The following is a 24,050-nucleotide window of genomic DNA, read 5'->3' as shown; positions in this document are numbered from 1 at the left end:
AATGCAGGAGACTGAAACAGGGTGGGAGCAGCCAGAGGTGAGCATCATTTACAGCCACAGTGTCAGACAAACGGTGAGGAGAAAGGAATGGTTGCTTCCTGGCTGAAAAGAAATATTTAAAGCCAGTCCACCATATTTATGGAGTATTTCCCAGTTTGATTCACACACTGATCTCGGGAGGCTGTGGTCACCCATCTTCCCTCGCTGTGGCTGAACCAGCAGCAGAGATAAGTGCACCCTGCCTAAATGCTGCTGCACTCCTGCCAGAGATTGCTGTGTATCTTTTACTGTCCTCAGGACTGCCCCTAGACATTGCTCCTTTATTTTGAACAGTGGTTTTAGTCTAAGCTGCATTATTTGACTTAAAACAGTTTAAGAAATGTTGACTACTTTTACCTAGCTAGGTGAGTGGGTTGTGCTGGCAGCTGGGATGGTAATTTGCAGTAGAGAGGTCATAAAGGTAGAAAGTGGCTGGGGCTGTAGGGGAGTTAAACTCTGGCTGGCTATGCTGCAGCTGGAGCAGGATGTGTCACAGCAACCTTGGACAATGAGCAAAATAGCCCTTCACCAGAAGCCCCTTGTAGGCCAGTTTTTTCCCTCAGCTAAGCAGTAAGCTGGTTGCTCTACTAATCTCATACAGAAAGAGGAGAGCAAATAGCCTACCTTCAGTTGCCTAGGCACAGATAAAAAACCTGACATTTTGAAAGCACGGTCTGAAAATACTGGCCTGTGGTTTTAGCGGCTCTATCTGAAATCCTTCGATACTGTCAGTAACATTCCTCCTTGCTTTACTTAACTTCTCCCTTCCTTCTGCCATATTTCTAGGGGCTCTAAGAAAGCTACAGCAATAATTTCTGCCTTACTATGCAAATATAATTTCATGCACTTTTCCTAAATCTGCACCATGAATGACTGCTTCTGTACTGTGGCTTTTCAATTCTTCTGAGCATCCTCAAAAGCACTGAGTGCTCTGCACAGTGTACATCTGATTCTCTTACACAAAGCCATCTCGGGCTGGGTCAGGCATGGAAGCCCAAATGAGCAGAGTATGGTGTTTACTAGAGAAGTGCACTTGAGAGAAAAGAGGTGTTGATACTGATGTTGCAAAGTTTGTATTATGCAGCTGATTAAAAATGAAGGCTGTAAGCAGAGTGCTTGGTCATGCTGCTGCCCAAGAATTCATTCTCCAGGAACCTCAGCACAGAATTGCTTAAAAAAGAAAAAGTGCCACTTGTGCTGGTCTACCCATCCATGATTTGGCAATATTTAGTGAGGCAGAAAAGGGCTGGATTTCTTTTTGCAAGGTTCGTTGTTTTCCTTCTGTAGCTTTCTTCACGAGCTGCCATGTGGTGGCTGTGCTGCTGGGGCTTACCTGCCACCCACATGCAGATGAGGCTTTGAAAACTGCTGTGAGCGTTCTGAGCAGCTGCAGCTTACTGCACTGCTGTGAAGTTCATGAAAATGTGCATTGGGAAGGTCGTTTTCTTAGTCCTCATGGCTTTGAAAGGGAGTTATGGCCAGTTACAGTGTTCTAACAAAAGATAGTTCTCTCTTCAGTTAGATATGCTTGTACTCCCTGTGAACTCCCGCTAGTTGCTATATTGTTTAGGTTTAAAAAAAAAAAAAAAAAAAAGGCAAAATGTTACTACAAAGAAACATGTTTCTGCAGAGAAGAAAAATAATGTGATGTGTTCTACTGCTTCAGGAACTTCCAGTGCTAAAAAACCCTGGTCTTGGTTCCTTGTGTAAAAGTCCTGTTTCCTTGTGCCATATGTCTAGCTCTCAAAACACATCCAAGTATCTCTTTTTCTGCCATGAAACTTGTTGCAGGCAGGCTTCATGGCAGCTCTGAAACTGCCACGGAATTCTAGCTTGTCCAACTACTAGGTGGCAAGTAAAAAAAAAGGCTCTTGAGTTTTACTTGTCCTTATTTGCTACAGTTGGTACTTTGTTGTAGTACCTCTGCATATGATTTTGCCTTCATGCTTAATGAAAGTACATTTTTGTTACAGTCTCTTGTGTTGCAAATATCGAGAATACAATGAATCATTTTATGCTATCAGCACAAAATTCACCACACTTATTTACTTGTAGTTAGGACAGATGGGTTTGTTTATTGGATAATTTTACCAGTTGCCAACTTGTATCAATTGCCAGTTTTGTCAGCTTCAGGAGTTTCTTCAGATCCTGCAGTGCAATCCCTGTGGATTGCCTGTATAAACTGCAATAAGTATAACTGATAAAATTCTTACTGCTTTCAGTTTTTCTGGTAGTTCAAATGAAGACTTTAGTGTTCTCTGTCTAAATCAAGAATTTTGCTATAGCAGGTTGGTGATAGTTTCGAGGCTTACAGTTAGCTTTCTGGTCGTGCATTACTTATATTTAGAGTTGGTTTAAGCTCATTAGGAAATGAAGGTCTGAACTTGCAAGACATGAGTATTTCTTGAAAACCTGGGTTGGTCTAGGGCTTTTGGGTGTTTGTTTTATTTATGCCTCAATCCATTCTCTGAAAGTCACGTTCCACCATTATGGTGTATCAAGGGAACCAGCCCTAATTGTTAGTTCTGCAAATTTGGAGCAAGCCCTTAAGTACACATGAGTCCTGTGTGTACTTAGCAAAGAAATGGAATGAAAAAAATTTTCCCAACAAACACATATAATTCAGTTTTCACAACAGACCAATTCTTACAAGATACAAATGTTTTTAAAAGGAACTTTAAGGAAGAAAAAAGTTGAAAATCTAATACTAACTGTTGCAGCAAACAAAATGTTCCATCAAGAAACTGGAGCACCTAGTTTTGGAATTCAAAATCAATTTAACATTTTGATTGCATTTTTGTTAAAGTTGAATTTAAAATTCTTGACACTGCTGGTGAGTGGGTGGGATTAAGAGCACATGACGGTCTTCATACAATCGCCAGAAGGGTCCACTTGTATTTTGTAGATGCAAGTTAGTAAAATTCATAAAGATTGCTTAGTGTAAATATTTTAAAATTAATTTCTGCCGCAAAGCATTTGGAGATTGCCTGTGTGACACTGCTCTAGTGCTCTCTGATTGTGTACCAGGAAGGAAGGTAGCAGGAGCTTGGTGCAGGACTACCTCTGCTGTCTGCACTGTCACATTCAGAAGACAACTGACAAATTTAGCTTCTCTGCACTTCCAGTTTTGGTGTGAAGTTTAACATTGCTATTTCTTTCTAAGCAGGTGCGAAAGTAAAGAGCTTGATGTTGAAATAAGGAACCTGATAGAGAAGAATAACAGTTACCAGTCATGTGAGGACCCTGAACCTATTGCCCAAGAGAGTCCGAACCCCCAGAGAACTTCATGTTCCCTTAAGGTAAACGCAATCTGCTTTTGCAATGTTTATCTGCCAGGAAAGAACATTCAGGGGATGTTCCCTGGGTGGCTTGATTATGCATGAAACTTTGATTTCTGAAATGATGCAATTAACTTGCTACACTTTTTTTTTTAATGATACAGCTACTTTTTGTTATGAGGAAGACTGAGTGAGAAGATGTGTTTTATAGTGCTTTAAAAGGTCAGCTAAACCTGCTGATTATCCAAAATGCCACCCTCTGTAGCCAGCTGTGTCTTTGGATAACACAAATCCACAAAACTGTATATACCCAGAGCACTGGCATTTATTGAAGTTGTTGCATTTGGTAGTTGTGATTTAACTGAGAGTGAGCAGAGATGTGGGAGACAAAGATCTTTGGAAGTGTCAGAAAGGCTTTTAGATAAATAGGAAGAAAGAAGAAGAATAAAGATGATTCAAACCTATACTTCTGTGGTATTGCAAACAGAAAATTGTAAGCCATCTGCTAAGATGGTTGTCTTGGCTTGCAGTGAAGCAGCAGTTAACAAGCATGACAGAAACTTGTTCTAGGTTTCCCTCTCGGTTTCCCTCCTCTCTCCTGAAATAGCAAGCTGCTTTTTGTTGTGCAGTAAGAGGACAAAAGGAAATTCCTGTTTTCTCCAAACTGGGAAAGGGAGGAGTGAGAGGTGGGGAGGAGTAATTGAGTCCTGAATACCATCCACCTGCAAGGGGTGACACATGCACCTGCCTGTGTGACTCCACTATGGGGGCGGGGGTGGGAAGGGAACCTTTGAAGGCTGGGCCCCAAGGCGTGATGCAGAAAATTGATGAGGAGGTAAAGGAGAGATGACTCTCTTCTATGAAATCCAAAATTACACATAGCTCTTTTCACATGTAAACCGCTATCTCCAAAATGACTCATGATCTTGAGATATGAAGCTGTGCTGAGTATAAGGAGATGCCCCTTGAATTAGAATTATTCTAATTCAAATGGATTTTTGAATTAGAATTTTGAATTAGAATTAAATGCTGAATGTGTTGAGCATAAAGAGATATCTCTTGAATGAGAATTATTCTAATTCAAATGGATTTTTGAATTAGAATTTTGAATTAGAATTAAAAATGGAATTACAAACAGTGAGAAGCCACAGGGAGGAATGGGGATTCCCAGCTGCAGGGGAGGAATAAGCACGGTGAAACAGAAGTCAGTGCAGAATCAAGTAGCATTGAGCTATGAAATTAAAGGGCAGAACAGTAAGCCACAAATAGTCTGCAGAAACCCCTGGTTCCCCATGTTAGCCTCCCTCCAACAGAAGGAGATGTAGGAAAGGATTTGGAGGATGTGGGGAGGAAAAAAAAAGGAAGTGCTCACCTCAACCGTTTCTGTGGGATGCTTCAGTGTTTTACACAGAATACCGTGGCAGTATTTCATTTGTAGTGCTTTGCTTTTTTAAATGTTTTTTGCATTTATAGCATTCATTTGGCCATGTGTGTGGTTTTCATAGCTTAAAGGAGGAAGATTTATGATATTTCTGCACTAGAAACATGCTGCTATTTTTAATTTATACTTCTAAGTTGAACAGCTTTTCACTTTGGCTGGTTAGTGAGTTGGTCTTCAAGTGGGTGACAGCTTGATGGTTGCGGTGAGCTCCAACAACCTCAGTGTAAGATCTAGGAGTACCTGTCTTGGATTGTGTGTTTTGGAAAATAAAGCAATATTTTTAGGTATACTTTCAATTATGAAGGTTATAAAATTGTATTACTCCCCCTTCCCCCCCCAACAAACAGAAAAATGTCATTTTGTGAAATTAGAATCTGATGTAGACTTAAACGAAGGGGAACACTCTATATTTATAATGAAACAAAATTGTACGCTTCCCTATAGTGTTGGTTGTTCATCGGGACGTTTCTTGGCAAAGACAGCAAGTTGTTTTTATTCTGATTTTTTTTTTTTCTGGAGTGAAAAATATAAATTTGACACTACAAAATGGCATTTCCTTCTGAGTTTAAATCACTTTATTATTTCTCTAAATCTGTAATTTTTTTATTATCTGCAAATGTCTGTAAACAAATTCCCTTTTCACTAGGATTTTTTTTCCATAAAAATACATAATATTATTGTGGTTTTAAAGGCAAACATTTGAGAGAGGGGAAACGCAGGTCTGCAGAATAAACTAATCCTCAGCACATTCTTCAGCCTACAATTCCTTTATCTGTAGTACTTTAGTTGCACCTTGTCATGATGCTATGTTCCCCGCAGTGGGAGAGGGAGGAGATTACAGGAAAACATCCTCACAAGCAGGTCACAGTGGTTAGAGCCTGTTGGTGTACTTGGGTCCCTGACACCCACATACAGTCTATTGGTCTAATATAAGGGACTTGGGCACCTGTGTCCCTACATGTAGTTTGTCTAGGTGAGCAAACTGGGTGTTTTAAGTGTTAAGCTGAAATGAGAGGTGAGACGTTAATGTGACATCATTATTTTATACTGATTTAAGCTCTTCTCAGTTTATTGAAATGTATTTACTTTTTCTAGAGCCATTGACCAGAAAAGGGAAACATATGTTGAAGTCTTTTACAGATTAGAACAATTGTTAATTTCTAATCTACATGTACTTATCTATTCCCCCTGTCTTCTGTAACATCACTTATTGCTGTGATGTGCAGCAGGAGTGTATGTGAACGAGAAGGATTGCAAACTCCGGTCCTGCAGAGGCCATAATCTGTGAAAATGCCTGTTCTCAAAACATACCTCAGGAGGGAAAGGGTTCGTTGTTCTGTCTTCTACAGAGGGTGAAGCTGAGGGCCAAAAGGATCAGGCAGTTTGCTGTTTTAATATGAGAAATCAAAGAAATGTTTCTTACCACAAAAAAGCAGCTTCTTTGTTCAAATTTAACTGTAAAACTGATTACATTCAACTGGAATAAGCTAATACAAGTATTGCTAAAAAGTACTCATGCAGAGTGTTTTCAGTATGTTTAGGGCTTTATCAAGATTATACACACAAAAAGGATGTTTTCTGTGGGAGGTAAGGGCAGACAAAAGTATCAGATAGGAAGGGAAAAATAGCAACTAAAATAGCAGTGTGTCAACATAAAGTTGACAGAGATAATATATTTAATGGGATCAAATGGTAAAAAAAACCCAAACAACAATAAACTTTCAAGCAGATAAACTGTTCTGAGTGCGAAGCAAGAAAGTAAAGATTTCCATTTAAAGGCTACCTGTACTTGCAACAACTGTGTTTTAAAACTCTGAATAGCTTGTTTGCTACAGTTAAAAATTATCATCCAATTATTGTTCCATGAAACTGGGATTTTCATTATCAGGCCTGAGTTTGCAAATGCTTTGGTACTTGAGTTGCGTGCCCTTACGGTTCATCTCATTGGCAACGATGGGAAACAGTGGATAAAAGAAATCCTGAAACAGAAGCCTGGGCTATGTTTTACTTACTCTGAGAACACATCTTGCTCTAATTTTTTCTGGTTCCCACATATTAAGGCACGCATTTGCATCTGCACATATTTTTCTGTTAGAGTGAATACCTAACCAAACAGCACAAAAAGTTAAAGGCTGACATACTTAAGGGAAAATCCCTTTCTATCACACTTCTGTGGGTGAAACACGTGGACCAGGTTTAGACAGGAAGAGGTAGATTCTTCTTCAGGTTTAAGAGCTGATTTTATTCTTCAACTAAAATCTCTCACTTCTTGTCATTTCACCATGTTCACCAGAATGGGAAAAAGGGTTGCAGTGGATATTGTAGCAAGCACTGGTGGCTAAGAGCAGCCTCAGGAAAAAAGCCAAAAGCAAAGCCCAACCAAAACATAAGCAAACAGAAAGCTCCCCAGAAGACAGCAAATTTTAACCCAGGTAGTCGCAGAGTAAATCTAGCTTCTACAATTCTGCAACTGAACAGTACAATAAATTAAAAAATAAACAAACAAAAACCCCCACACCCAACAAATCTTACAGCAGATACTTGATGGGCTAGAAAGAAAAAATAAATTTTAAAATTATCATTTTGTCATCATCAAGGAAAGATTGAACTTTTACTTGAATCAAGTAATGATTCTTGGTTTCACTGCAGTTACTGAATAGACAGAATTTTCAGAAACTAGTGGCTTTCATTATCTTGATTTGTGAGTGCCTATTTCGTAATACTGTAACAGAAGCCTTTCCCAGAATAAAGATCCAGCACTCTGAAAATGAGAACTTTTTATCTTCTTGTGGTGCTGATGCTTGTGAGAGGATTCAGTGTTGGCCACAGCTCCAAGGCTTTGATTTTTCTTCCGTTGCAAGCTTTCCAAAGACGACTAAAAGGCTTTTACACTCAGAAAGGTCAGGTCTTCCTAGAATACAAAGTAAGGTAATTCTCTTTTTTTAAACAGAAGAAAAAAAACCAACTTCAAAGCTGCTACTAAAAGAAATTACAGAATATTACAGAAAGAGAATAGACATGAGTAAAAAGCTTCTAAGCAGTTCAATTCACTTTGCCCTTGCAGGCAGGGTTGTATGCTACACTTGTGAGTTTCTGAGGAGCAGCAAACCCTGCCCAGTCCCATTTGCTTCCTGGGAAGCCTTTTCCATACCTGGTACCCGACTGGTTTATTCTTGCTCCTCAGAGCAGTCACTCTGCAGGAGCTTCTGGCTCCCAGCTCCCTGCCAGGCATTCCTTGCAGCCACACTCCAAAGTATCTGAAACTTTCTTCCCTGAGCATGCTCAAACTGTGCTCAAGAGGTTGTTTTCTCTTTCCACCCCGGTCTTTAAAGTAATACAAGACAGCTGTGAACAAAAAGGAAAGATAAAACAGGTACCATCTGTCATAATGATCAGAGCGGCCTGATGAGTTTTGAAAAATACATGGCTAATTCTCTTCTGTCACCATTGCCTGTAGCATGGAGAAAAATGCAAAGGATTATGCTTTGTAGCTTAAGTGTGTGAGTATGAATGGGGAATAAAAAAAGGAGTTTGAAGAGTGGGAGAAAGTTAGGTAAAGGTCCTACTAAGAATTCATGCTGATTAAGAGAATTTAAATGTTTTAAATTATGATTCAGACATTACAAAAGGTTTCAGACTATGAGTCAAACTTGCAGGTGCAGATTTGCTCACTATAACATTAACACATTTAGTCATGTTTTGATCAGTCCCTGTAATAGAGAGAGAACAGTGGGAGCCAAGGAACAGAAGGGCTCATATGGATATTAAGAAAGCATTTTTATAATACATATAGAAGAGAAATTATCAACCACTCTTCTTGGAGCAGCCAGATCTGACCAGCTCTCCAAAGACAGAAAGTGGTCATTCTTGTTGTATTAACTTCATTTTCTTAAGCTACTGAACTTCGCTTGCTTATCTGGAGAGCAGACTTTGATCCATTTCTCTCCTTTGTATTCCATGTTTACTCGAAGTGTGCTCAAATGTAAAGAGAAGTTTGTTTGTATTCAGCGGTGGTTGATGCTACAATTGCATGTCACAGCCCAGCAGCAAGAGTAATGATGTTTTGTTTCCTTGTTGGGGATGGATAGAAAGAACATGTGAAGGAAGTGACTTTCTGGAGAGAGAGTGGAAGGAGAAGTAAGGGATGAGAAATGGATGAAAAGAGAATATAAGTTAGTTACGCTCTTGCTCTAAAACGTGTGATGGACACCAGCTAGATAAAGAGCTGTATGTCTGTGTATTTTAGGGACGCTATATAAAGTAACACAGATTCGTACACTGCAGACTGTGGTGTGGTTTTACATGTGTGTGTGGAGAAGTTAGAGGCAGTTATCCTGTAAGAGGTTGCCAGGTTTCTATTTCTCCTGCTATTCCCTGCAGTGTTTTCTTGTGATATTTTTTTTTTTTTTTAGTGTAACCAGTAAATCTCATGACACAAACTGACTAGTTCATTTAAAGAGGAAGAGGTGAAACAGTCAGGGAAACCAAGGTTCATGCAAGCATTAGATTGGGTTATATAAAACTTGCTGACCAGTTTGTCACTGCTGTTACATCACATTTAGCAAGTCTTGATTTTGCTCTTTAGCAGCTAATGTAGGTATGATTTCCCCACGGTAAAATCTGATTTTTAGTGTCTGTGACAAGAGTGACTAGATTTTCTCCCCAAGGCCTTTATTGCAGTGTTAGAGATGGCACTGATTTGCATGGCAGTGTCAGGGTACTGCGCATGTCTGAAGTGCCGTTTCAGTCTCTGGCTGCAAGAGTGGTTCCCAGGGAACACTCACCTTTGTTCGTGCCAATGGATGTCCCCTCGGCACACTGCACAGCTGACATCATTCCCACCGTGCAGAACAGGCACACTGGGTTTCTCCTTGGGTATCTTCTCTGCTTTTCTGTAGGTATTTACTGAACAGCACAACACCTAGCAAACATACACTGCCTTGCCTTTGGACAACACTGCTGTCTGTGTTTTCCTCCAAAATTTACTTCTTTGTAGACACCTTCTTCAGCTGTCACTTTTGCTACCTGTGAAGCTTCCTGATCTTCCTGTGACTGTGAAGTACTAGAACAAATTTTCCTCCAAAATGTTGAGCTGATCTGGTTATGTTTTGCAGGCTGGAAAATTTTAACAGCCTCTTGAAAGTTTGCTTGTATCTGTAAATGTTTTTTTAGGTTTGCCACTGCATTTACAGTCTGATCTTCAACTAGAATTCTCCAATCAATTTGAAACTGCATATTTGATTTAATAGCTTCAAACCAAATATAAATTCCTTAAAAATATATATATATATTTTTTTTTTACTTCTGAGTCTGATAGTTGTCAAAAAGAGTCCTCCTTTCAAGGATTTTTATATATCTCAGATTTCTGAAGTGCTGTTGTGCAACTAAGTTGTTCTTCATGGTGTAGCAGTAGACTAATAAACAAATATAGTGTCTTTATCTCCAGAATACCAAAGAAAATTAATGTTGTGATCCCTTGTATTTCTTTTCAGTGCTATTAACTGTTTTCACAGAGACAGACAACGATTTTTCTTTAACCTCTCCCAGTTTTTGCTGGAAGAATACCACAGCCTTTGAAGAGCTTTTTTTTTTTTTTTTTTTTTTTTTTCCCTACTCACCCTACTCATTGGTATTTTTTCTGTTCATGTAGATTTTAGAGATACTCTTCTCTTCGTTACTCCATACTGTTCTTATGTAGCAGTCACTACAGAAAAGCACTTGGGAGGGAGGGACCAAAGTACTGATCTCGCAGTGAACAGCACTGTTGCTCTTGAACATCACGTTGCTGCCCTTGAGACGTATTTCCTATCAAGTCTCTTAAAAGGCACTGACTTTAGGCACTGTGTGAAGGGGCATTGGCGTTACCCGTATGAATGCTAAGCTTGCCTAGCTAGGCACTGAAGAGTACTTAATGTCATTTCTAGTCTGCCATATTTTGTGTAAGAAACTTGTAACGAAGAGCAATAGCTAAGGCTCTACAAGAAAATTTGGCGCTGATTTTAACATTTATACATAGATTAGAAGGCCAGTAACAAAGCTAGGAGCTTCCACATAGGCACACCTAGCTCGGAGCTTATTGTTTGTTAGCAGGGAGCAATACATCTTTCAAACAAGATGGTAACGTTAAAAGATACACAAGGCCAGTATAAATTGCATTCACTGACAGTGCCAAGCTGCATGCAAACAACAGCTATTTCAGCAAACAGCAAAACTTGACTCAGAACTCTCATGCATAGCCCTAGTGTGGGACAGACAGTGGTTGTTGCTGCTTAGTCACTATGGCAGGCTCACAGAGAGTGAAAGTGGACAAATGTGCAAGTCATTTTGGCATGGAAAGCAGGAGATGTGGAGACGCTGTTGCTGTTCTAGCCTCTACTCTTCCAGGAGCTTCACCTTCTCCCCCACATCTCTGCAGCTCTCTGACAGCATCATAGAGGTTGGGAAGCAGAAAGGAACAGTGCTGCAACTAGTTAAAATCCCTATAAATGGCACCTTCAAATCCTCCAGTCCAAGAGAGAATCAGTCGCTTTCAGTAGCTGTTAATATGGTCATTAAGATACCAACAATAAAGGACCTGGTGTCCTAATGTCCACCTAGCTCTCCAGGAAACTACACAGCTTTCCAGGCAACTGTTTTGAACTAAATAATGATAACAACTGTGTGCACTGCAGAGTCTCAGCCTCACCTTCTCTTCAAAGTCATTTAAGCACTAATAAGTCCCACTTTCAAGTGGGAGCTGTGATTCATGAGTAGGGCTGTGCACTGGGTTTACTTGTGTCGTCTCCCTGCTGCAGGGACCGCTCAGCACCTCAGGTTGCACATCACAGTGTTCTGTTGTGAGGAAATCAGAAACTGGGGCTGGTTTACCTTAGCACCAGGCCTTAAAATGCAGCGGTTCGACCTAAGCTTTCTCCCAAGCCTTAACTGCTGCTGAAACAGGGGTGGGATGGCTGAGCATGGGAATTAGGGTAAGGGAAGGTGTCCGTGCTTGAGAATCATTGCCCTCGAGAGCAGGTGTGCAATGTGGAAGATTTCTGATGGTATTTTTGTGAATCAGATGTTCAGTGTTGGTACTTTATAGACAGAGACAGACTGTTTTCATGAATTTATAAACTATAGGACTGTAGCAGGCCAGCACAAGGCAGTAGGACCTTGTGAGAAGACAATAGATAATTGCTGTTCGCATTATTTGTGTTTAGTTACAGTACTTTCTCCTTCAGCAGCTGACTCTTGACTCTTCAGAACACAAAATTATGCAGTGACAGCCTGCTAAGGGATGCTTAAGACACAGCTGTGACAGACAGGTGGACAGACCGTGGGTGAAAGGCGACATCATCGTTCTCTGATCTGACACTAACATCTGGATGACCTTTAGCATTCAGTTGGTCTGCTTCCCTATGTGTATAACAGGTTTATTGCCTACTTCTGCAAAGAGCTTTGAAGTCATTAGGTGTAAGCTTTGATATGACACAAACTTTTCATAACATTATAATACTTGGTCTCATTTTTAAAATGTGTGGTGCTTCGTCTGCCTTCTCCACTATGGGGATTTTACAGTTTAACTATTATTACATTCTCTCAGGTAGCACAGTATGTTTATTCATTTTAGAAGTTGGCCTTTTGCGTGTCTGTTTCCTGGAGCATGGCCTTTCTGTTTCACTCAGCCGTGCTTTGGTGGTACGGAGGCTTACTTTGTTTCATTGCCTGACAGTTATCAGCTTGTATTTCTTACAACATATTAATCACTACAGAAATGTCAAGAAATGCAATTGTGGAAATTGCTATTGTGCTATTGGCCAGTAGTTCTTCCTTCTTTAACCCAGTGCTGTAGCTGGGAGGGATATGCTCAAAGACTAGTTTCAGTATATGTACAGGTGAAATTCTTTTATTTTTTGATGGGTGGTATGACTTCTATGTAGAAACTAAAATGTCTTCGCTAAAATGACATTTTTTTTTTAATTTCTGTCTTTATACCCCATGAGTTTTCCAGCTATTCCATAAACCAGTAAAAAGTAAAAAGAATATCAAGGTAGGCAGGATATAATTCATATAAAAATATTGTAAAATAGTAGCTATCTTCCAGATTGAGTTTTGTATCTTGCAAAAGAGGAGTTGCTTAGTCACACATTATGAACCAGCAATCTGGAATGTGGCTGTTAGATTCCAGCATGTCACAGGATTACTTTACTTTGCCTAAATCCTTTTTTGGAAGTTGAAAGAACTCCCACAGATTTATATTATTTTATGTCAGATTTCACAGGTTAGTTTTCATTGTGTTCCTTGAAAAGGAAATAAGGAGCCTCTGCCCCCACTTAAAAAGCCTCAGACCCAGGGATCTTTCCACAATAAGGAAACTGATATTTCTTTCACACTTCCTTCTCAAATGCATCATTATTCATCATTCCAAGACCCAAGATGACAATACGTTGCACTTCTCCATTTCACCTGTCCTAACTTTGCATGTGAAGTCTATGGAAGCCTTTTCTTTGTTAATATTTCTGGGGAGTTTAACTTGGTAAGCTTAACCTCTTTTTCCAAATGGGAAACTAAAGACATATGTTTGAAGTGTTGGGTACCCTGATTTCTCAAGTGAAGACTTGAGTAGCTTGAATCTAGGTCCATGCTTAGATAAGTACTAGAACTGCAAATATGATGTCCTTAGGAGAAGAATAACAACATGTGTCACTCTCCATCTTTGTGCAGCTTTTCTTCAGGGAAAGTAAATCAATTCTCCAGTTAATGGTTTTCCCCTAAACAACTTGGGGTTTGTACGGGTGGGCTCTTCTCCATAGCTGTTAACAGACTTCGCTATTACTCCTTTATAAGCATGAGTCGCTAATGTTTCTATCATGAACTAGATAGAAGTTCACACTGTCTTAGTGTCACTTAATACTTGTGATACTTACATAAGTCCTTTTTTACAACTGGAAGCAGGGGTAGAAAACCCTGTCCTCTTACTGGAAAAACATACCCTTCCTTCCCTTATACATGCAACTTCCTCTCTTGGGGTGAACTGGCCACTTGATTGTGATTTATGTGCACACTAAGCAGAGTACTGCCTTGCCCGGCATATTAGTCATAGGCACTGTTCTTCAACCTTCTGGGAAGCCCCAGTCAGGAAGGAGGAAAAGGTTAAAATCAAAATTCTGCCACTTATTTCTAAACCTTGGCTGCTTCCACAGGCAGCACTTGTGGATCTTCTGGATCCTAGTGCAATTCTCCTGCTCCTTTAGCCAACATAAAGTATCTGTTTCATTGCTGTTCTTCTTCCAAAGACCCGTCGTGAAACAAATGCTCAAGGCCATCTTGGATGCATGTGGGCAGATGTGACTGACATGGAAGCCCCAACAGACCCACTAGAAGTAAGTGACTGTTTTGGCTGTCCTCTGAAGTGCTGTCTGATTAACAGGAACAGCTTGAGCTGGTGCAGGTATCATCTGTGTCACTTTGGAGACTGACAATTATGGGCTTATTTTTGTATTCCAGGAGATTTGTTTAAGAATCGAAGGAAATATTAGAAATAGTTTTAGGTGTGGCATACTTAGGATGAAAACCTTTGCTAGCATTCCCCCCCCCCTGCCCCAAGAGTATCTGGTCATTTTAATTTGTTGTTATACAAAGGGTAGGAAATGGTTCATTTTAGTGACCCAACAACTTTTGTGAGCAGTATTGGTGCCAGTTGGTGCCAAGTGTATATATAGCTGTTAGATTTGTGAGTTGTCCTAGTCATTTTAATAGGACTCCTAAATATGCACTTAAATACATGGCTAAAGTACAGATTCTGAAATCAATGCAATACGTGAACTGACTGCCATTGACTGCCAGGTATTTGCTTCAGATACTTTTAAGTTAAAGACGTAAATTGCAGACTGATTTCCTAATTTCTCCAAATGGCCTCTTATTTTTCTGTATTGCTTGTTTTGAATCCATTGTGCTAAAGTTTATTGCCTTGGGCCTGCAAGCACTTATCAGGGGCAATACTACTAATTATTGTAGTTCTTGTGAATGAAGGGAGCTGCTTACACTCACTGCAACTTATGCTCAACTTTTGTGGCTTGTACTACTTGTTTATATTACCATCTGTAAGATAATTAAAATCCTATTTTGTGTTCTGTGTCTCAGATGGTACAAGTATATACATTTTTCTTTATTTCAGTGTCCATTTGCATAATACTTCAATTAAAACAGACAAAGTAGGGTTAAAGCAGATGTAAACTTCAGAATCTGCTGTCAGCAGGTGTAAAGGTACTGAAATACAAATGCAATGTAGAGAAAAAGTTGCTGTTTCAGTTTATTTACATGCACATATCAGGGTGGATGGGAGTTTTATATGATAATCTTGACTTGAGGAGAGGACGCGAAAAGCATTCATTTTTGAACATTTATTTTCTCCAGTCACAGCGCACATTACTGACCAAGAAGAAGACTGTATCAGCCAGTTCTCTGGAGCAACAGATCCTCTCACTGGAAAGACAGAGACGAGAAGTAATCTCATGTTCATCCTTAACAGTTACAGATACACGCTCTAAGACACACATTACAATATCAGCAATATGCCCAGGGCAGGAAATCACTGAACATGTTATCGCTGTTACTTACACTATGCTGCAGTTGGTTTTACCTGCCAGCCCAGTATGGCCTTTGTTTTTGCTGTGTGACTCTAATCCCATGCTCTTGTAAGGCAGTATCTATATGGAGACTTTCTGCTTTGCTTTTCTTCACAGCCCAAAGTGTGCAAGCCCCTAAAATTACATTTAAACTGGTTCCTATAGTTCTGCTTCTCTCTACCAAGCTAGGCAGAGTTATGTATGGAGAACTGTTCCTAACAATGAATTATGACTTGCTGTAATGGGGTTATGAATCTAGAAGGGCAGAGATTTATACGGTACAAATGGCAGATTTTCATAATGATCACTATTGAAAGGCCAAGGAACCACTGTGAGTAGTAGCCAGTGATGTCTTGGTCACAGGTAGCAGCAAACCGGAGGCCATTCTTTTGCTCAGCATCCTGAAGAGTGAGCCTATATCCTACAAAGCAAAATTCTTCAGAGGGACCTATTTGGCTTTCTCCAATAAAAACGCACACATGCTGACTTTACTCCTGCCAGTTAAGTCTGTGGTGTTAGGCGATCTTTCCATCTTGCATACGTATGTTTGCTTGGTGTAGTGGTGCTGAGAAAGGCAAGTGGGGTTTGCACCCAGTAATAATTGCCATCAATAGGAGCTTTCAATTTGCTCATTGGAAGTCAGAGACCTTCTAATTGGAAATATGTTTATGGAACTTAAAGCGAAATAGCAAGAAAGTCCTTGGCCACTTAGGAGTTGCAGCTTGGGATTTTTACAGCGTTCCAAATGATTCACCTGTAGCTTATTGTGTATTTGCATGTTTCCTGAATGTTACTTCCTGAACATTCATGTGCTTTAACTGAAACACCAAAGCACTGGCAGATGGGCCATAAAGCTTGCCAAACTTTAAACTTGCTTTTTCTGAAATGAACTGGCCAGATAATGAGGAAGTTGTGAACACTCATAGCTGGAGGATTAGAATGACAGTCTATTTTTTTTATTTATTGATGATGTTGAAATAAGTGTTATTTACTATGACTTCCTAATAATTTTAGCTTCTGGAGGTGAACAAGCAATGGGATCATCAATTTAGAAGTATGAAAGACCTTTATGAAAAACAGGTAACAATGTTGAATACTTCTATTGGAATACATATGCCACTTGCTGATAGTTAAGTCTGTGCTTAAATACCAATCAGCCAATGCTGTATTAAATATCTTAGGAGAGGAAAGACAACATGTTTATTTTGTCTTTAGCTCACAAATTAAAAAAGCTTCATCACACAAAAGTGAAGCTAATGTGTGTGCAATCTTCAGTAGGACGAAATAACCAGAGAAGCAGGGCATCTCTAAAATAATAGGGACAAGGGTGGACATGACAGCAGAGATCTTCATGCCCTCCGCAAGGTAATAAAAATTGCACCTATTTCAGAGCACAGATAACTGAAAATTAACCTGCAATGCCTGCTGTGCCCAGCCACTGATCTGCATCAGCTTATATCTGTTGGTTCTTGTCCCATATTTTGTGGCTGGCTTGTGAAGCCTTGGAAGTTCACTGGGGCTCCCTGTAACGGGGGAGCTCTCAGCTAAATCCTTGAATGCTGCCCTCTACAAGCAGAGACTTTTTTGCTTTTGAGAAACTGTTCTGTACAAAATTTCTTCAGTAAAAAAATAAATTGTAAATAAATACTATTTATTTCCTTTTTTTGGTAAAGATCCCATTGACATAGCTTTCATTCCTTCCTTGTGGCTGTGTGGTATCTTTGCTGCAGACATATCAGCTGCCTAGTGAAGCTGACTGCTTACAATTTTGCCTGGTATTCCAAAAACCAAGCTGGCTTCTCATCTCCTGTTTCCATCTGTGAAAAGAAAGTTTGCAGAATGACCTCATGAGCTTATCAGGAAAATTTTCTCTCTAATGTTTTCCAGTAAGCTTTACCAAGATCTGGATCATTTCTTTGATTCCTCTCCCCTCAAGAGAAGAGGAGTTTAAATGGCTTTTCCTCATTTAATGTGGGATCATTTTATGCCTCTGGCTAGGTCATTTGAATGTGCACCATTGCAGGGGAAGTCCAAATTGCAAAAGAGAAAAAAAAGAACATTAAAATGGAAGATTCACTTTGAGGATCAGACCCATGGTAGCTGTCCTGTGGCAGCAAAACAGTGTGAGACCCAGCTGGGCTAACACCAACAGAGAATTTGCTCAGGATCGTTAAAAGTCTCCACTGCAGACAGAGCAGCGGAGGTTGGGAGTGGGGTGGGGAAAGTCAGTGGCTGGGGACTTTGCACGTAACCATATCCACTCCTTTACACCTGCCTGCTGAGAGCTGAAAGTATTTGAAGGCGCTTTTGAGATGCTGTGCCTTTCAGGATCTCTGGTCTGCCCACCGTGGTCTTTCACTTGCTTTTTCAGCTGGCAGAAATGAAAACAAAACTGGACGAGTCAGAGAGGAGAGTCAGTGAGCTGGAGGAAGAGAGACATCGGCAGCATCCAAAAGATGAGAGGTTCCGAGCCCCGGGCAGCGAGAGGCTGTTGCAGGAAATGGTAGGAGGGTGCGCTCTGTTACCCCGTTTGTGCTCAGTGTTGAACGCTGCCTTGCCTCTCCTCTTTTCTCTTCTCATGAGTGGCAGGGTGTGGGTTGTTGCACAGCCATGAGATGCGATTGTGGTGTCAAGTGCTCTTCAGTATTGTACCCAAGGCAGTGGCTGATCTTCTGTCTAATCAGAGATGTATGTACAGAGACGCATTTCAGTAGATATTGGCAGAAACCATGGCATTGGTGTACGTGGGGGAGTAAAGAGCAGATTGATATGAATACCACAGAGATTTCCTTCCTCACTGTTCAGTTCAGGATGAATTTCTTTGTGAAGGAAAATGCTACAGCAATTTCAAATGGAATAGGAATGTCATTGCAGATGTTACATGAAGTGTTTGGCCATAAAAGAATAAATTCAGCTCCAGACACCCACATTTTGGTATTGACAATATATTGACAATTTTTTATACGTGTGCTAGCTATCTCAGCTCCTTGTAAATATCAGCGATGTAGTAGGGCTGAAAGTGCCTGGGCTGATCAGCTGCTCTAGAGTGGTGTTCACCTCCCCCTAAGTGTGCTTGGGCACCTCTCTCAGGACTCCTTAGGCACTGGCTTTTGTGTAGGCATTCATATCTAAGGTTAGATCCTTAAGCTGAATTCCTACCACAGTAAAACATCAACCTGAGTGATGGTCATATATATGCCCAAAGTATACACAAAACTTTGTACCCTGTTCTGCAAGCACCAGAGTGGTGCTTCCTATTCTCATTCTGCTTCATGACATCACATGCTTCATAAGCCCTCGTAAAGGTTTCTGGATGGTGCTCTTGACAGCTGAAGTCAGGCTTCTCTAGTCGCTTGATAACATGAAACAAACCTGAAAACAAGTGGCAATCGTGTGGCTTCCAGGCTCAGTTAATATGTAGGTTAGCTGCTATAGTAAAAGAAATGCAAAGCCCTTTGTTTTTATCTTCATAAGCAGAATATTCATCTTACTTGCTTATCAGCTATGGTATGGTCTTGGCTAAACACATGCATGATTTCCAACCAATAGGATCATTTACATGTTTTAAAGCAAACTATGTTGTTATGTACTTGCTGAATCATGGCCTGTGTTTGCTCCAAGAGTGGATTCAATGTAAGACAATCAATCTCCCTGTTCATATTACTAAGATTTTTACTGCCTACCTTTTAATCTATGATAGCTGTGAAAAATAGCCCTAGCTACCTTTTTGGAAAGCTAAGGATGAGCAGTACGCTCTCCCAGGTTTTTTGCTACATACATTAATAATGAACCAAATGACATAATCCAAAAATCTTAGGGGGGCAGGTTAACCTGCATGAAAATTGAGCCTTAGATCAGCAATTCCTTTACAAATTATTTACTCAGCCAGGAAGTGCTTCTGTTTACCCTGAATTTCTTTACTTTTTGGATGTCATGCAGGAGATCTACACCTTTGCAGAGGTAGCTGCTAAAAGTAGAGATTTTTGACTGAGCAACAAGGATTGTAGCACCCATGTCAGCAGCTGTGCAAACTCCTATGCTGCCTATGGGGCAGGATGAAGAAAAAGCAGTGCCAGAGGATGATTCAGATATGTTCAGCTTGAAAGCACGTCAGCAGGCTTGCTGCTTTAAAGTTGAGGAATGTGGAAGAGGCCCAAGCTGACAGATATACCAAGATGAGATTTTTAGGGCTTGATGTTTGTTTGTTTGTTTTCTGCAGCAACTAACATTCCTCATACCCACATTTGGTTTTATATATATGTTTGTGTGTGTGTGCGTATATATATATATTTTCCTTGAAAAGTAACAGCGCTTCCTGTTAAAATGATTTACTTACCCCCTTGTAGCCACGGAGCTGGGATGGGTTCTACAGGGCAATTGCCGGAGCAAAGTAATAAGATGTTTGTTCTCTACTTGCTTATCTAGTCCAGCAGCCTGACAGTACCTTTAAAATTTGTTTACTTAGAGGGGCAGTTCTCTCGGTGCTCTGCTGAGCCACTTAGGAAAACGAGCAGCACCAAACAAATCTGAGAGAGATTACATGCTGCTTCTGTTTTACAGAACTTTTTTTTTTTAAATGTACCTGGAGTATGACTCACAAAATAATAATGTGGTGAACTTTATCTGTCCCCATGTCCTCCATGTCCCACAGAGGAAAAGTGGCTGTTTCGGAGATGTAATTTTTTATTGTTCTCTCTGGGCTTGACTGTGTACCCATAGACAGGAATCAAAGACTAACCAAAGCACTGGAAAGTCTAGGTGCCATAACACCTAAGATTCAGTGTGGAATAAGAAGCACTAAGACGTAAGAATTCAGATCGTTCAAAAACCTGAGCAAACTGGAAATCTTTAATTATAAGTGGCTGTGTTCCCAGAAGCGTCAATCCCTGAGAAGGAGAATGTGTGCTAAGAGCTAGGAAAAGAGGACGGCAAAGGTGAAGAGAAGAGCATAGCTAAAAACCTGTATGGATTTTGGTGTTTTGTTTTTCTTTTAATATCTTAAAACATACATGCACATGCCAGCTTGAGCTAGCTCCTGGGTGAGTTTCTATACTTAATGCAGAGGTACCCCATTAATCTTGCCCAGTTTTTGGAGAAAATGAAATGTTCCAACTGACTTAGAATGAAGAAAAACAAAGCTACTTCATGTGTAAAAAACGGTTTCTTAAGGATGTTTTTCACTGGCTCAATTAGCACATGGTGATGTACTTCTCATGAGCTTGAACTGTAAATGCCTAGTAGCTGGCTCCACAGAGATATGCCTGTTGCACAGAAAAAAATGCGTTCGTGTGGTGTCCTGTGTGTGTCATTGTTGAATCTCATTTTTTTGATCACATAAAGCAGCCGCAGAAGAATATTTGAAATACTTTCTTGTTTTTGTAGAATGGGCCATTCTGTTTCATACATCTGAACAATTTTGGTCTAAGACGGTCTGGCAAAAGTGGGCAACTGAGGAATGCATTACCCTGTGAGAGAAGCTTACACAATGCTGTTTGCTTAGGATCTGATTTGGATCTTAGCTCCCTTCAGTGTAAATCAAAAACAGCCACACTGAAAGTGATAGAGGAAGAGAATTAAACTTAAAGTTTGATATAATGCCATATCTATAATACTATCCTGAAAGACTAGTGTGTAAATCCTGTTGCAATTAGGGACATCTTCCTGGTAGTTTGCTGGGGTAGCAACAGTGTAGGCACATGCACTAGGAAGGGTCAAGCTCAAGTCAACAACAACTGTGATGGGGTCCAAGAAAGTAGATTTTTAAGCCTTGGTTGGTAGCTTGGTAATTCTTGAGCAGGCTGAGACCTGCCTCAGTCTCTTATGTGGTGGAAAAAGCCCTCAGACTGTGATCTTGAGATCTGGTTTTGTCTGTAATATTGTATGACACTGGGAATGCCTGGGACTCCACCAGCATTTAGTCCTGGCCTTAATGCCATAAGTAATAAGTAATGCAGGTTTGTGGTAATCATCTGTACAGTTACTGATCTGCTTGGCCTGCCAACTTTCTCATGCCTTTGTGCAACTGCGGACTGTAGAGAGCAGGGATTTAGTCTTGTATGTTGTTTCCGTGTCATCATATGGTGAATGGTCAAAACGATTTCAAGAGACTTTATCATATCTGGGTTTTACTAACAACCTGCCTTCCTGTTGCCTCCCTTCCCAGCTGTGTTTGGGGCAACAAAAATGCAGCACATCTGCCAGACAGCAGATATTCTGAAAGTTGTTCTTGAAAAATGGTTCCATCTGCTTTTCAGCAGCATCTCTCTGTTTTTGCATCCCAGAAAGAAACAAAGGTCCTTAGTGAAGCTCTCCATGAAATGAAGGAAGAGAACAAGCTCCTGAAGCAGAAGAACGCCTCAATGATCAGAAAGAAAGAACATTATGAGTGTGAAATAAGTCGTCTCAATAAGGTATGAACAGGAGTGAGCTACTGACCAGAACCGCTTCCTTTAATTCTAGGGTCTCTGTTGTCAAGCAGTGACACTACCAAATACCCATATTTTCAGTCCTGGGGGAACAACCTTTTCATGGTAGCAAACTCATGATCACCATTCGGGAGCTGGGGAAACAAGCAAATCTTACGTTAGCTAATACCTGTGCGTGCTGTTCCTGACAGGTAGTAGGGTTGCATTATAAAGAGGGAAGTTAAGAGACTCTTTGGCTTCTCCTGTGAAACCTCTCTGTATCGTATCTAAGCTCTTTCTACATTCTCTGTCCTTAGAACAAAAAAAGAAATGGCACAAAGATGCTTTCATATGCATCCAGTGAAATGCTGTGATTAAAAGAAGATTCAGACCTATTGTTTTAGATATATTCTGTGTTTGAGAATAATGGCTTCTCTTCACAAGACATGCTCCTGTCTTATATATACATACATATATGTATTCATACATATAAGTATTATGTGTATATATGTCTCATTGAGGAAATTGCCATAAAATAGCTAAATGGGACTTTTTTTTTTAACTGAGGGAAAGTAATAAATGTAACTTTGTTTTAATCAAAAGATCACATAAAGCAGTGGGTGTTTTCTAACAATTTTATATTTCATGGTGTACCACAAACACTTCCTGAGGAAATGCACTGCAGTAACCATTGCTGTGTAACTTGTGATATGCAAGCTAAAGGGCCATGATGTACAAAAGTCAAGGCAAAAAAACTAATGTTGCCATATTAGAAAAATCTGACAGAACATATGTTGTCTAGCTGTTTTTTGAAATGCATTGACAGGACTTCCATTCAAGGTCTTGTTTGTAAAATAACTTACTTCAATGTTTTATTTTGCTGTGTTATCTTACAGTGTGGTTGGAACTAAGACAGAGGGGTAAATAGACCATTCTTTTAAATAAAATACCAATTTCACGTACCACACTTTTCCACGAGTAATTTACTGATTTGCTGTGTATTTTCATTCTTAAAATCTAGTGTCATGAATGCATGTAAGACTGGAAGACATCTTCTGTGCCCTTTTAGGTCTAGTCCCCTGCTATTGTAGGTTCAGTGACTTGAAGTTCTTACAAATTCCCCAAAATCAAACAAGTTCTTCCATAAAAATACTTAAGCTCCTTCTACCGTGCTTCTGTTGAAAGGCTATTCTGGAACTGTAACCCTTCTTTCATGAAATGCTTTCGTCTGTTTTAATTGGGTTGAATTTATTCTGGCCAGATAATATGAATTTGTTCTTCTGGTAGAAGTGTTGAACAGATCTGCTTCACTCCTTGTGTGAAGCCGGTCTGTCCTCTCTGTGAAGCAGAACTGTCCTCTATAGTGAAAATATGATTGCTCTCAGGGGCGCTTGCTCTTCCCCTATAGCTACAGAAAGAAATTGTACTTTTTACTAGAGGACAGTTTAGCTAAGCTGACCCAGCTCTTTTGGTCTTTTAAAATACAATTATGCCTGCTAATATGTGTGGGTTTTTATCTGAGACGTTTTAAACTGCTCAGTTCTCGGTTTATGGAAGATGCTACTACTTGTTTCCAAGTACATGAATCTTTTAAGTACGTTGATCTTTTTACTTTTGGCTTCATCTGACTTAGATCTGATCATCCAGAGTACCCAAAGTACAGAGTCCGATCTGACCCTGCTTTGTCTGCAGCATGAAAGTGATGTTGCAATGCCATAATAGTTTGCAACACTATATCCCAAGATTATTGGCTTTCCTGTGGCTGTTTCCTTGTTGACCATACGGTTTAAGTATAAGCCAAATTTCTGACTTATTTCATAACGTTGCTGCAGCACCATATCAATTGCTATTTAAACATAGATTAATAAACTATATAATGTATTTCCCCTGAAAAAATTGTAAGTTTTGTGAAAAACATCAGGTTAAAGAGTGCTTTACTTCATCCCATTTCTCATGTCCGTAGGGCAGTTCTCTTTGAAATTCCTTCCCAAGCCTAACACGCTCTTGAGGTTAGATTAAGAGGTTTCTAGGCACATGGACGCCTTTTTTCTAGCGATGGAAACAGAGGCAGTTATTTTTCAGTCATACAGTTCCATTTTTGATGTTAAAATTCAGAAAACCTCTGTGCTGCTTGTCTTGCAATTTCAAGTTTCAGTTCTCAGTACTTCTGAATGAATGTTATTTAACACCATGTTAATTAAAGCTCAGTTAAATTTAGCAATCTGTGAGTTCTTTTTCATTGGTACATCTTCCTTGCTGTTAGCCATCCTGTCACTGCCAC

At 40.0% G+C, this 24,050-nt stretch overlaps 1 protein-coding gene across 2 annotated transcripts in view; it reads left to right on the top strand.

The window, feature by feature from the left end:
- The window catches only part of TNIP3 (TNFAIP3 interacting protein 3), a 60,822-nt gene that overhangs the window by 6,035 nt on the left and 30,737 nt on the right, over window positions 1-24,050 (top strand). For both annotated transcript variants that reach the window (XR_005105311.1, XM_037394599.1), the window contains exons 2-7: window positions 3,203-3,338; window positions 14,034-14,120; window positions 15,154-15,243; window positions 16,380-16,445; window positions 17,737-17,868; window positions 21,647-21,775. Coding sequence is in view for 1 of the 2 variants with exons in the window: in XM_037394599.1 (XP_037250496.1) it covers window positions 3,203-3,338; window positions 14,034-14,120; window positions 15,154-15,243; window positions 16,380-16,445; window positions 17,737-17,868; window positions 21,647-21,775 (640 nt within the window). In the remaining variant the exon portion in view is untranslated. The remainder of the gene's footprint in view (window positions 1-3,202; window positions 3,339-14,033; window positions 14,121-15,153; window positions 15,244-16,379; window positions 16,446-17,736; window positions 17,869-21,646; window positions 21,776-24,050) is intronic.

This window comes from Falco rusticolus, chromosome 1 (genome assembly GCF_015220075.1).
Source record: "Falco rusticolus isolate bFalRus1 chromosome 1, bFalRus1.pri, whole genome shotgun sequence".
NCBI classification, from domain to species: domain Eukaryota; kingdom Metazoa; phylum Chordata; class Aves; order Falconiformes; family Falconidae; genus Falco; species Falco rusticolus.
This window is presented reverse-complemented; position numbering and strand designations above follow the sequence as displayed.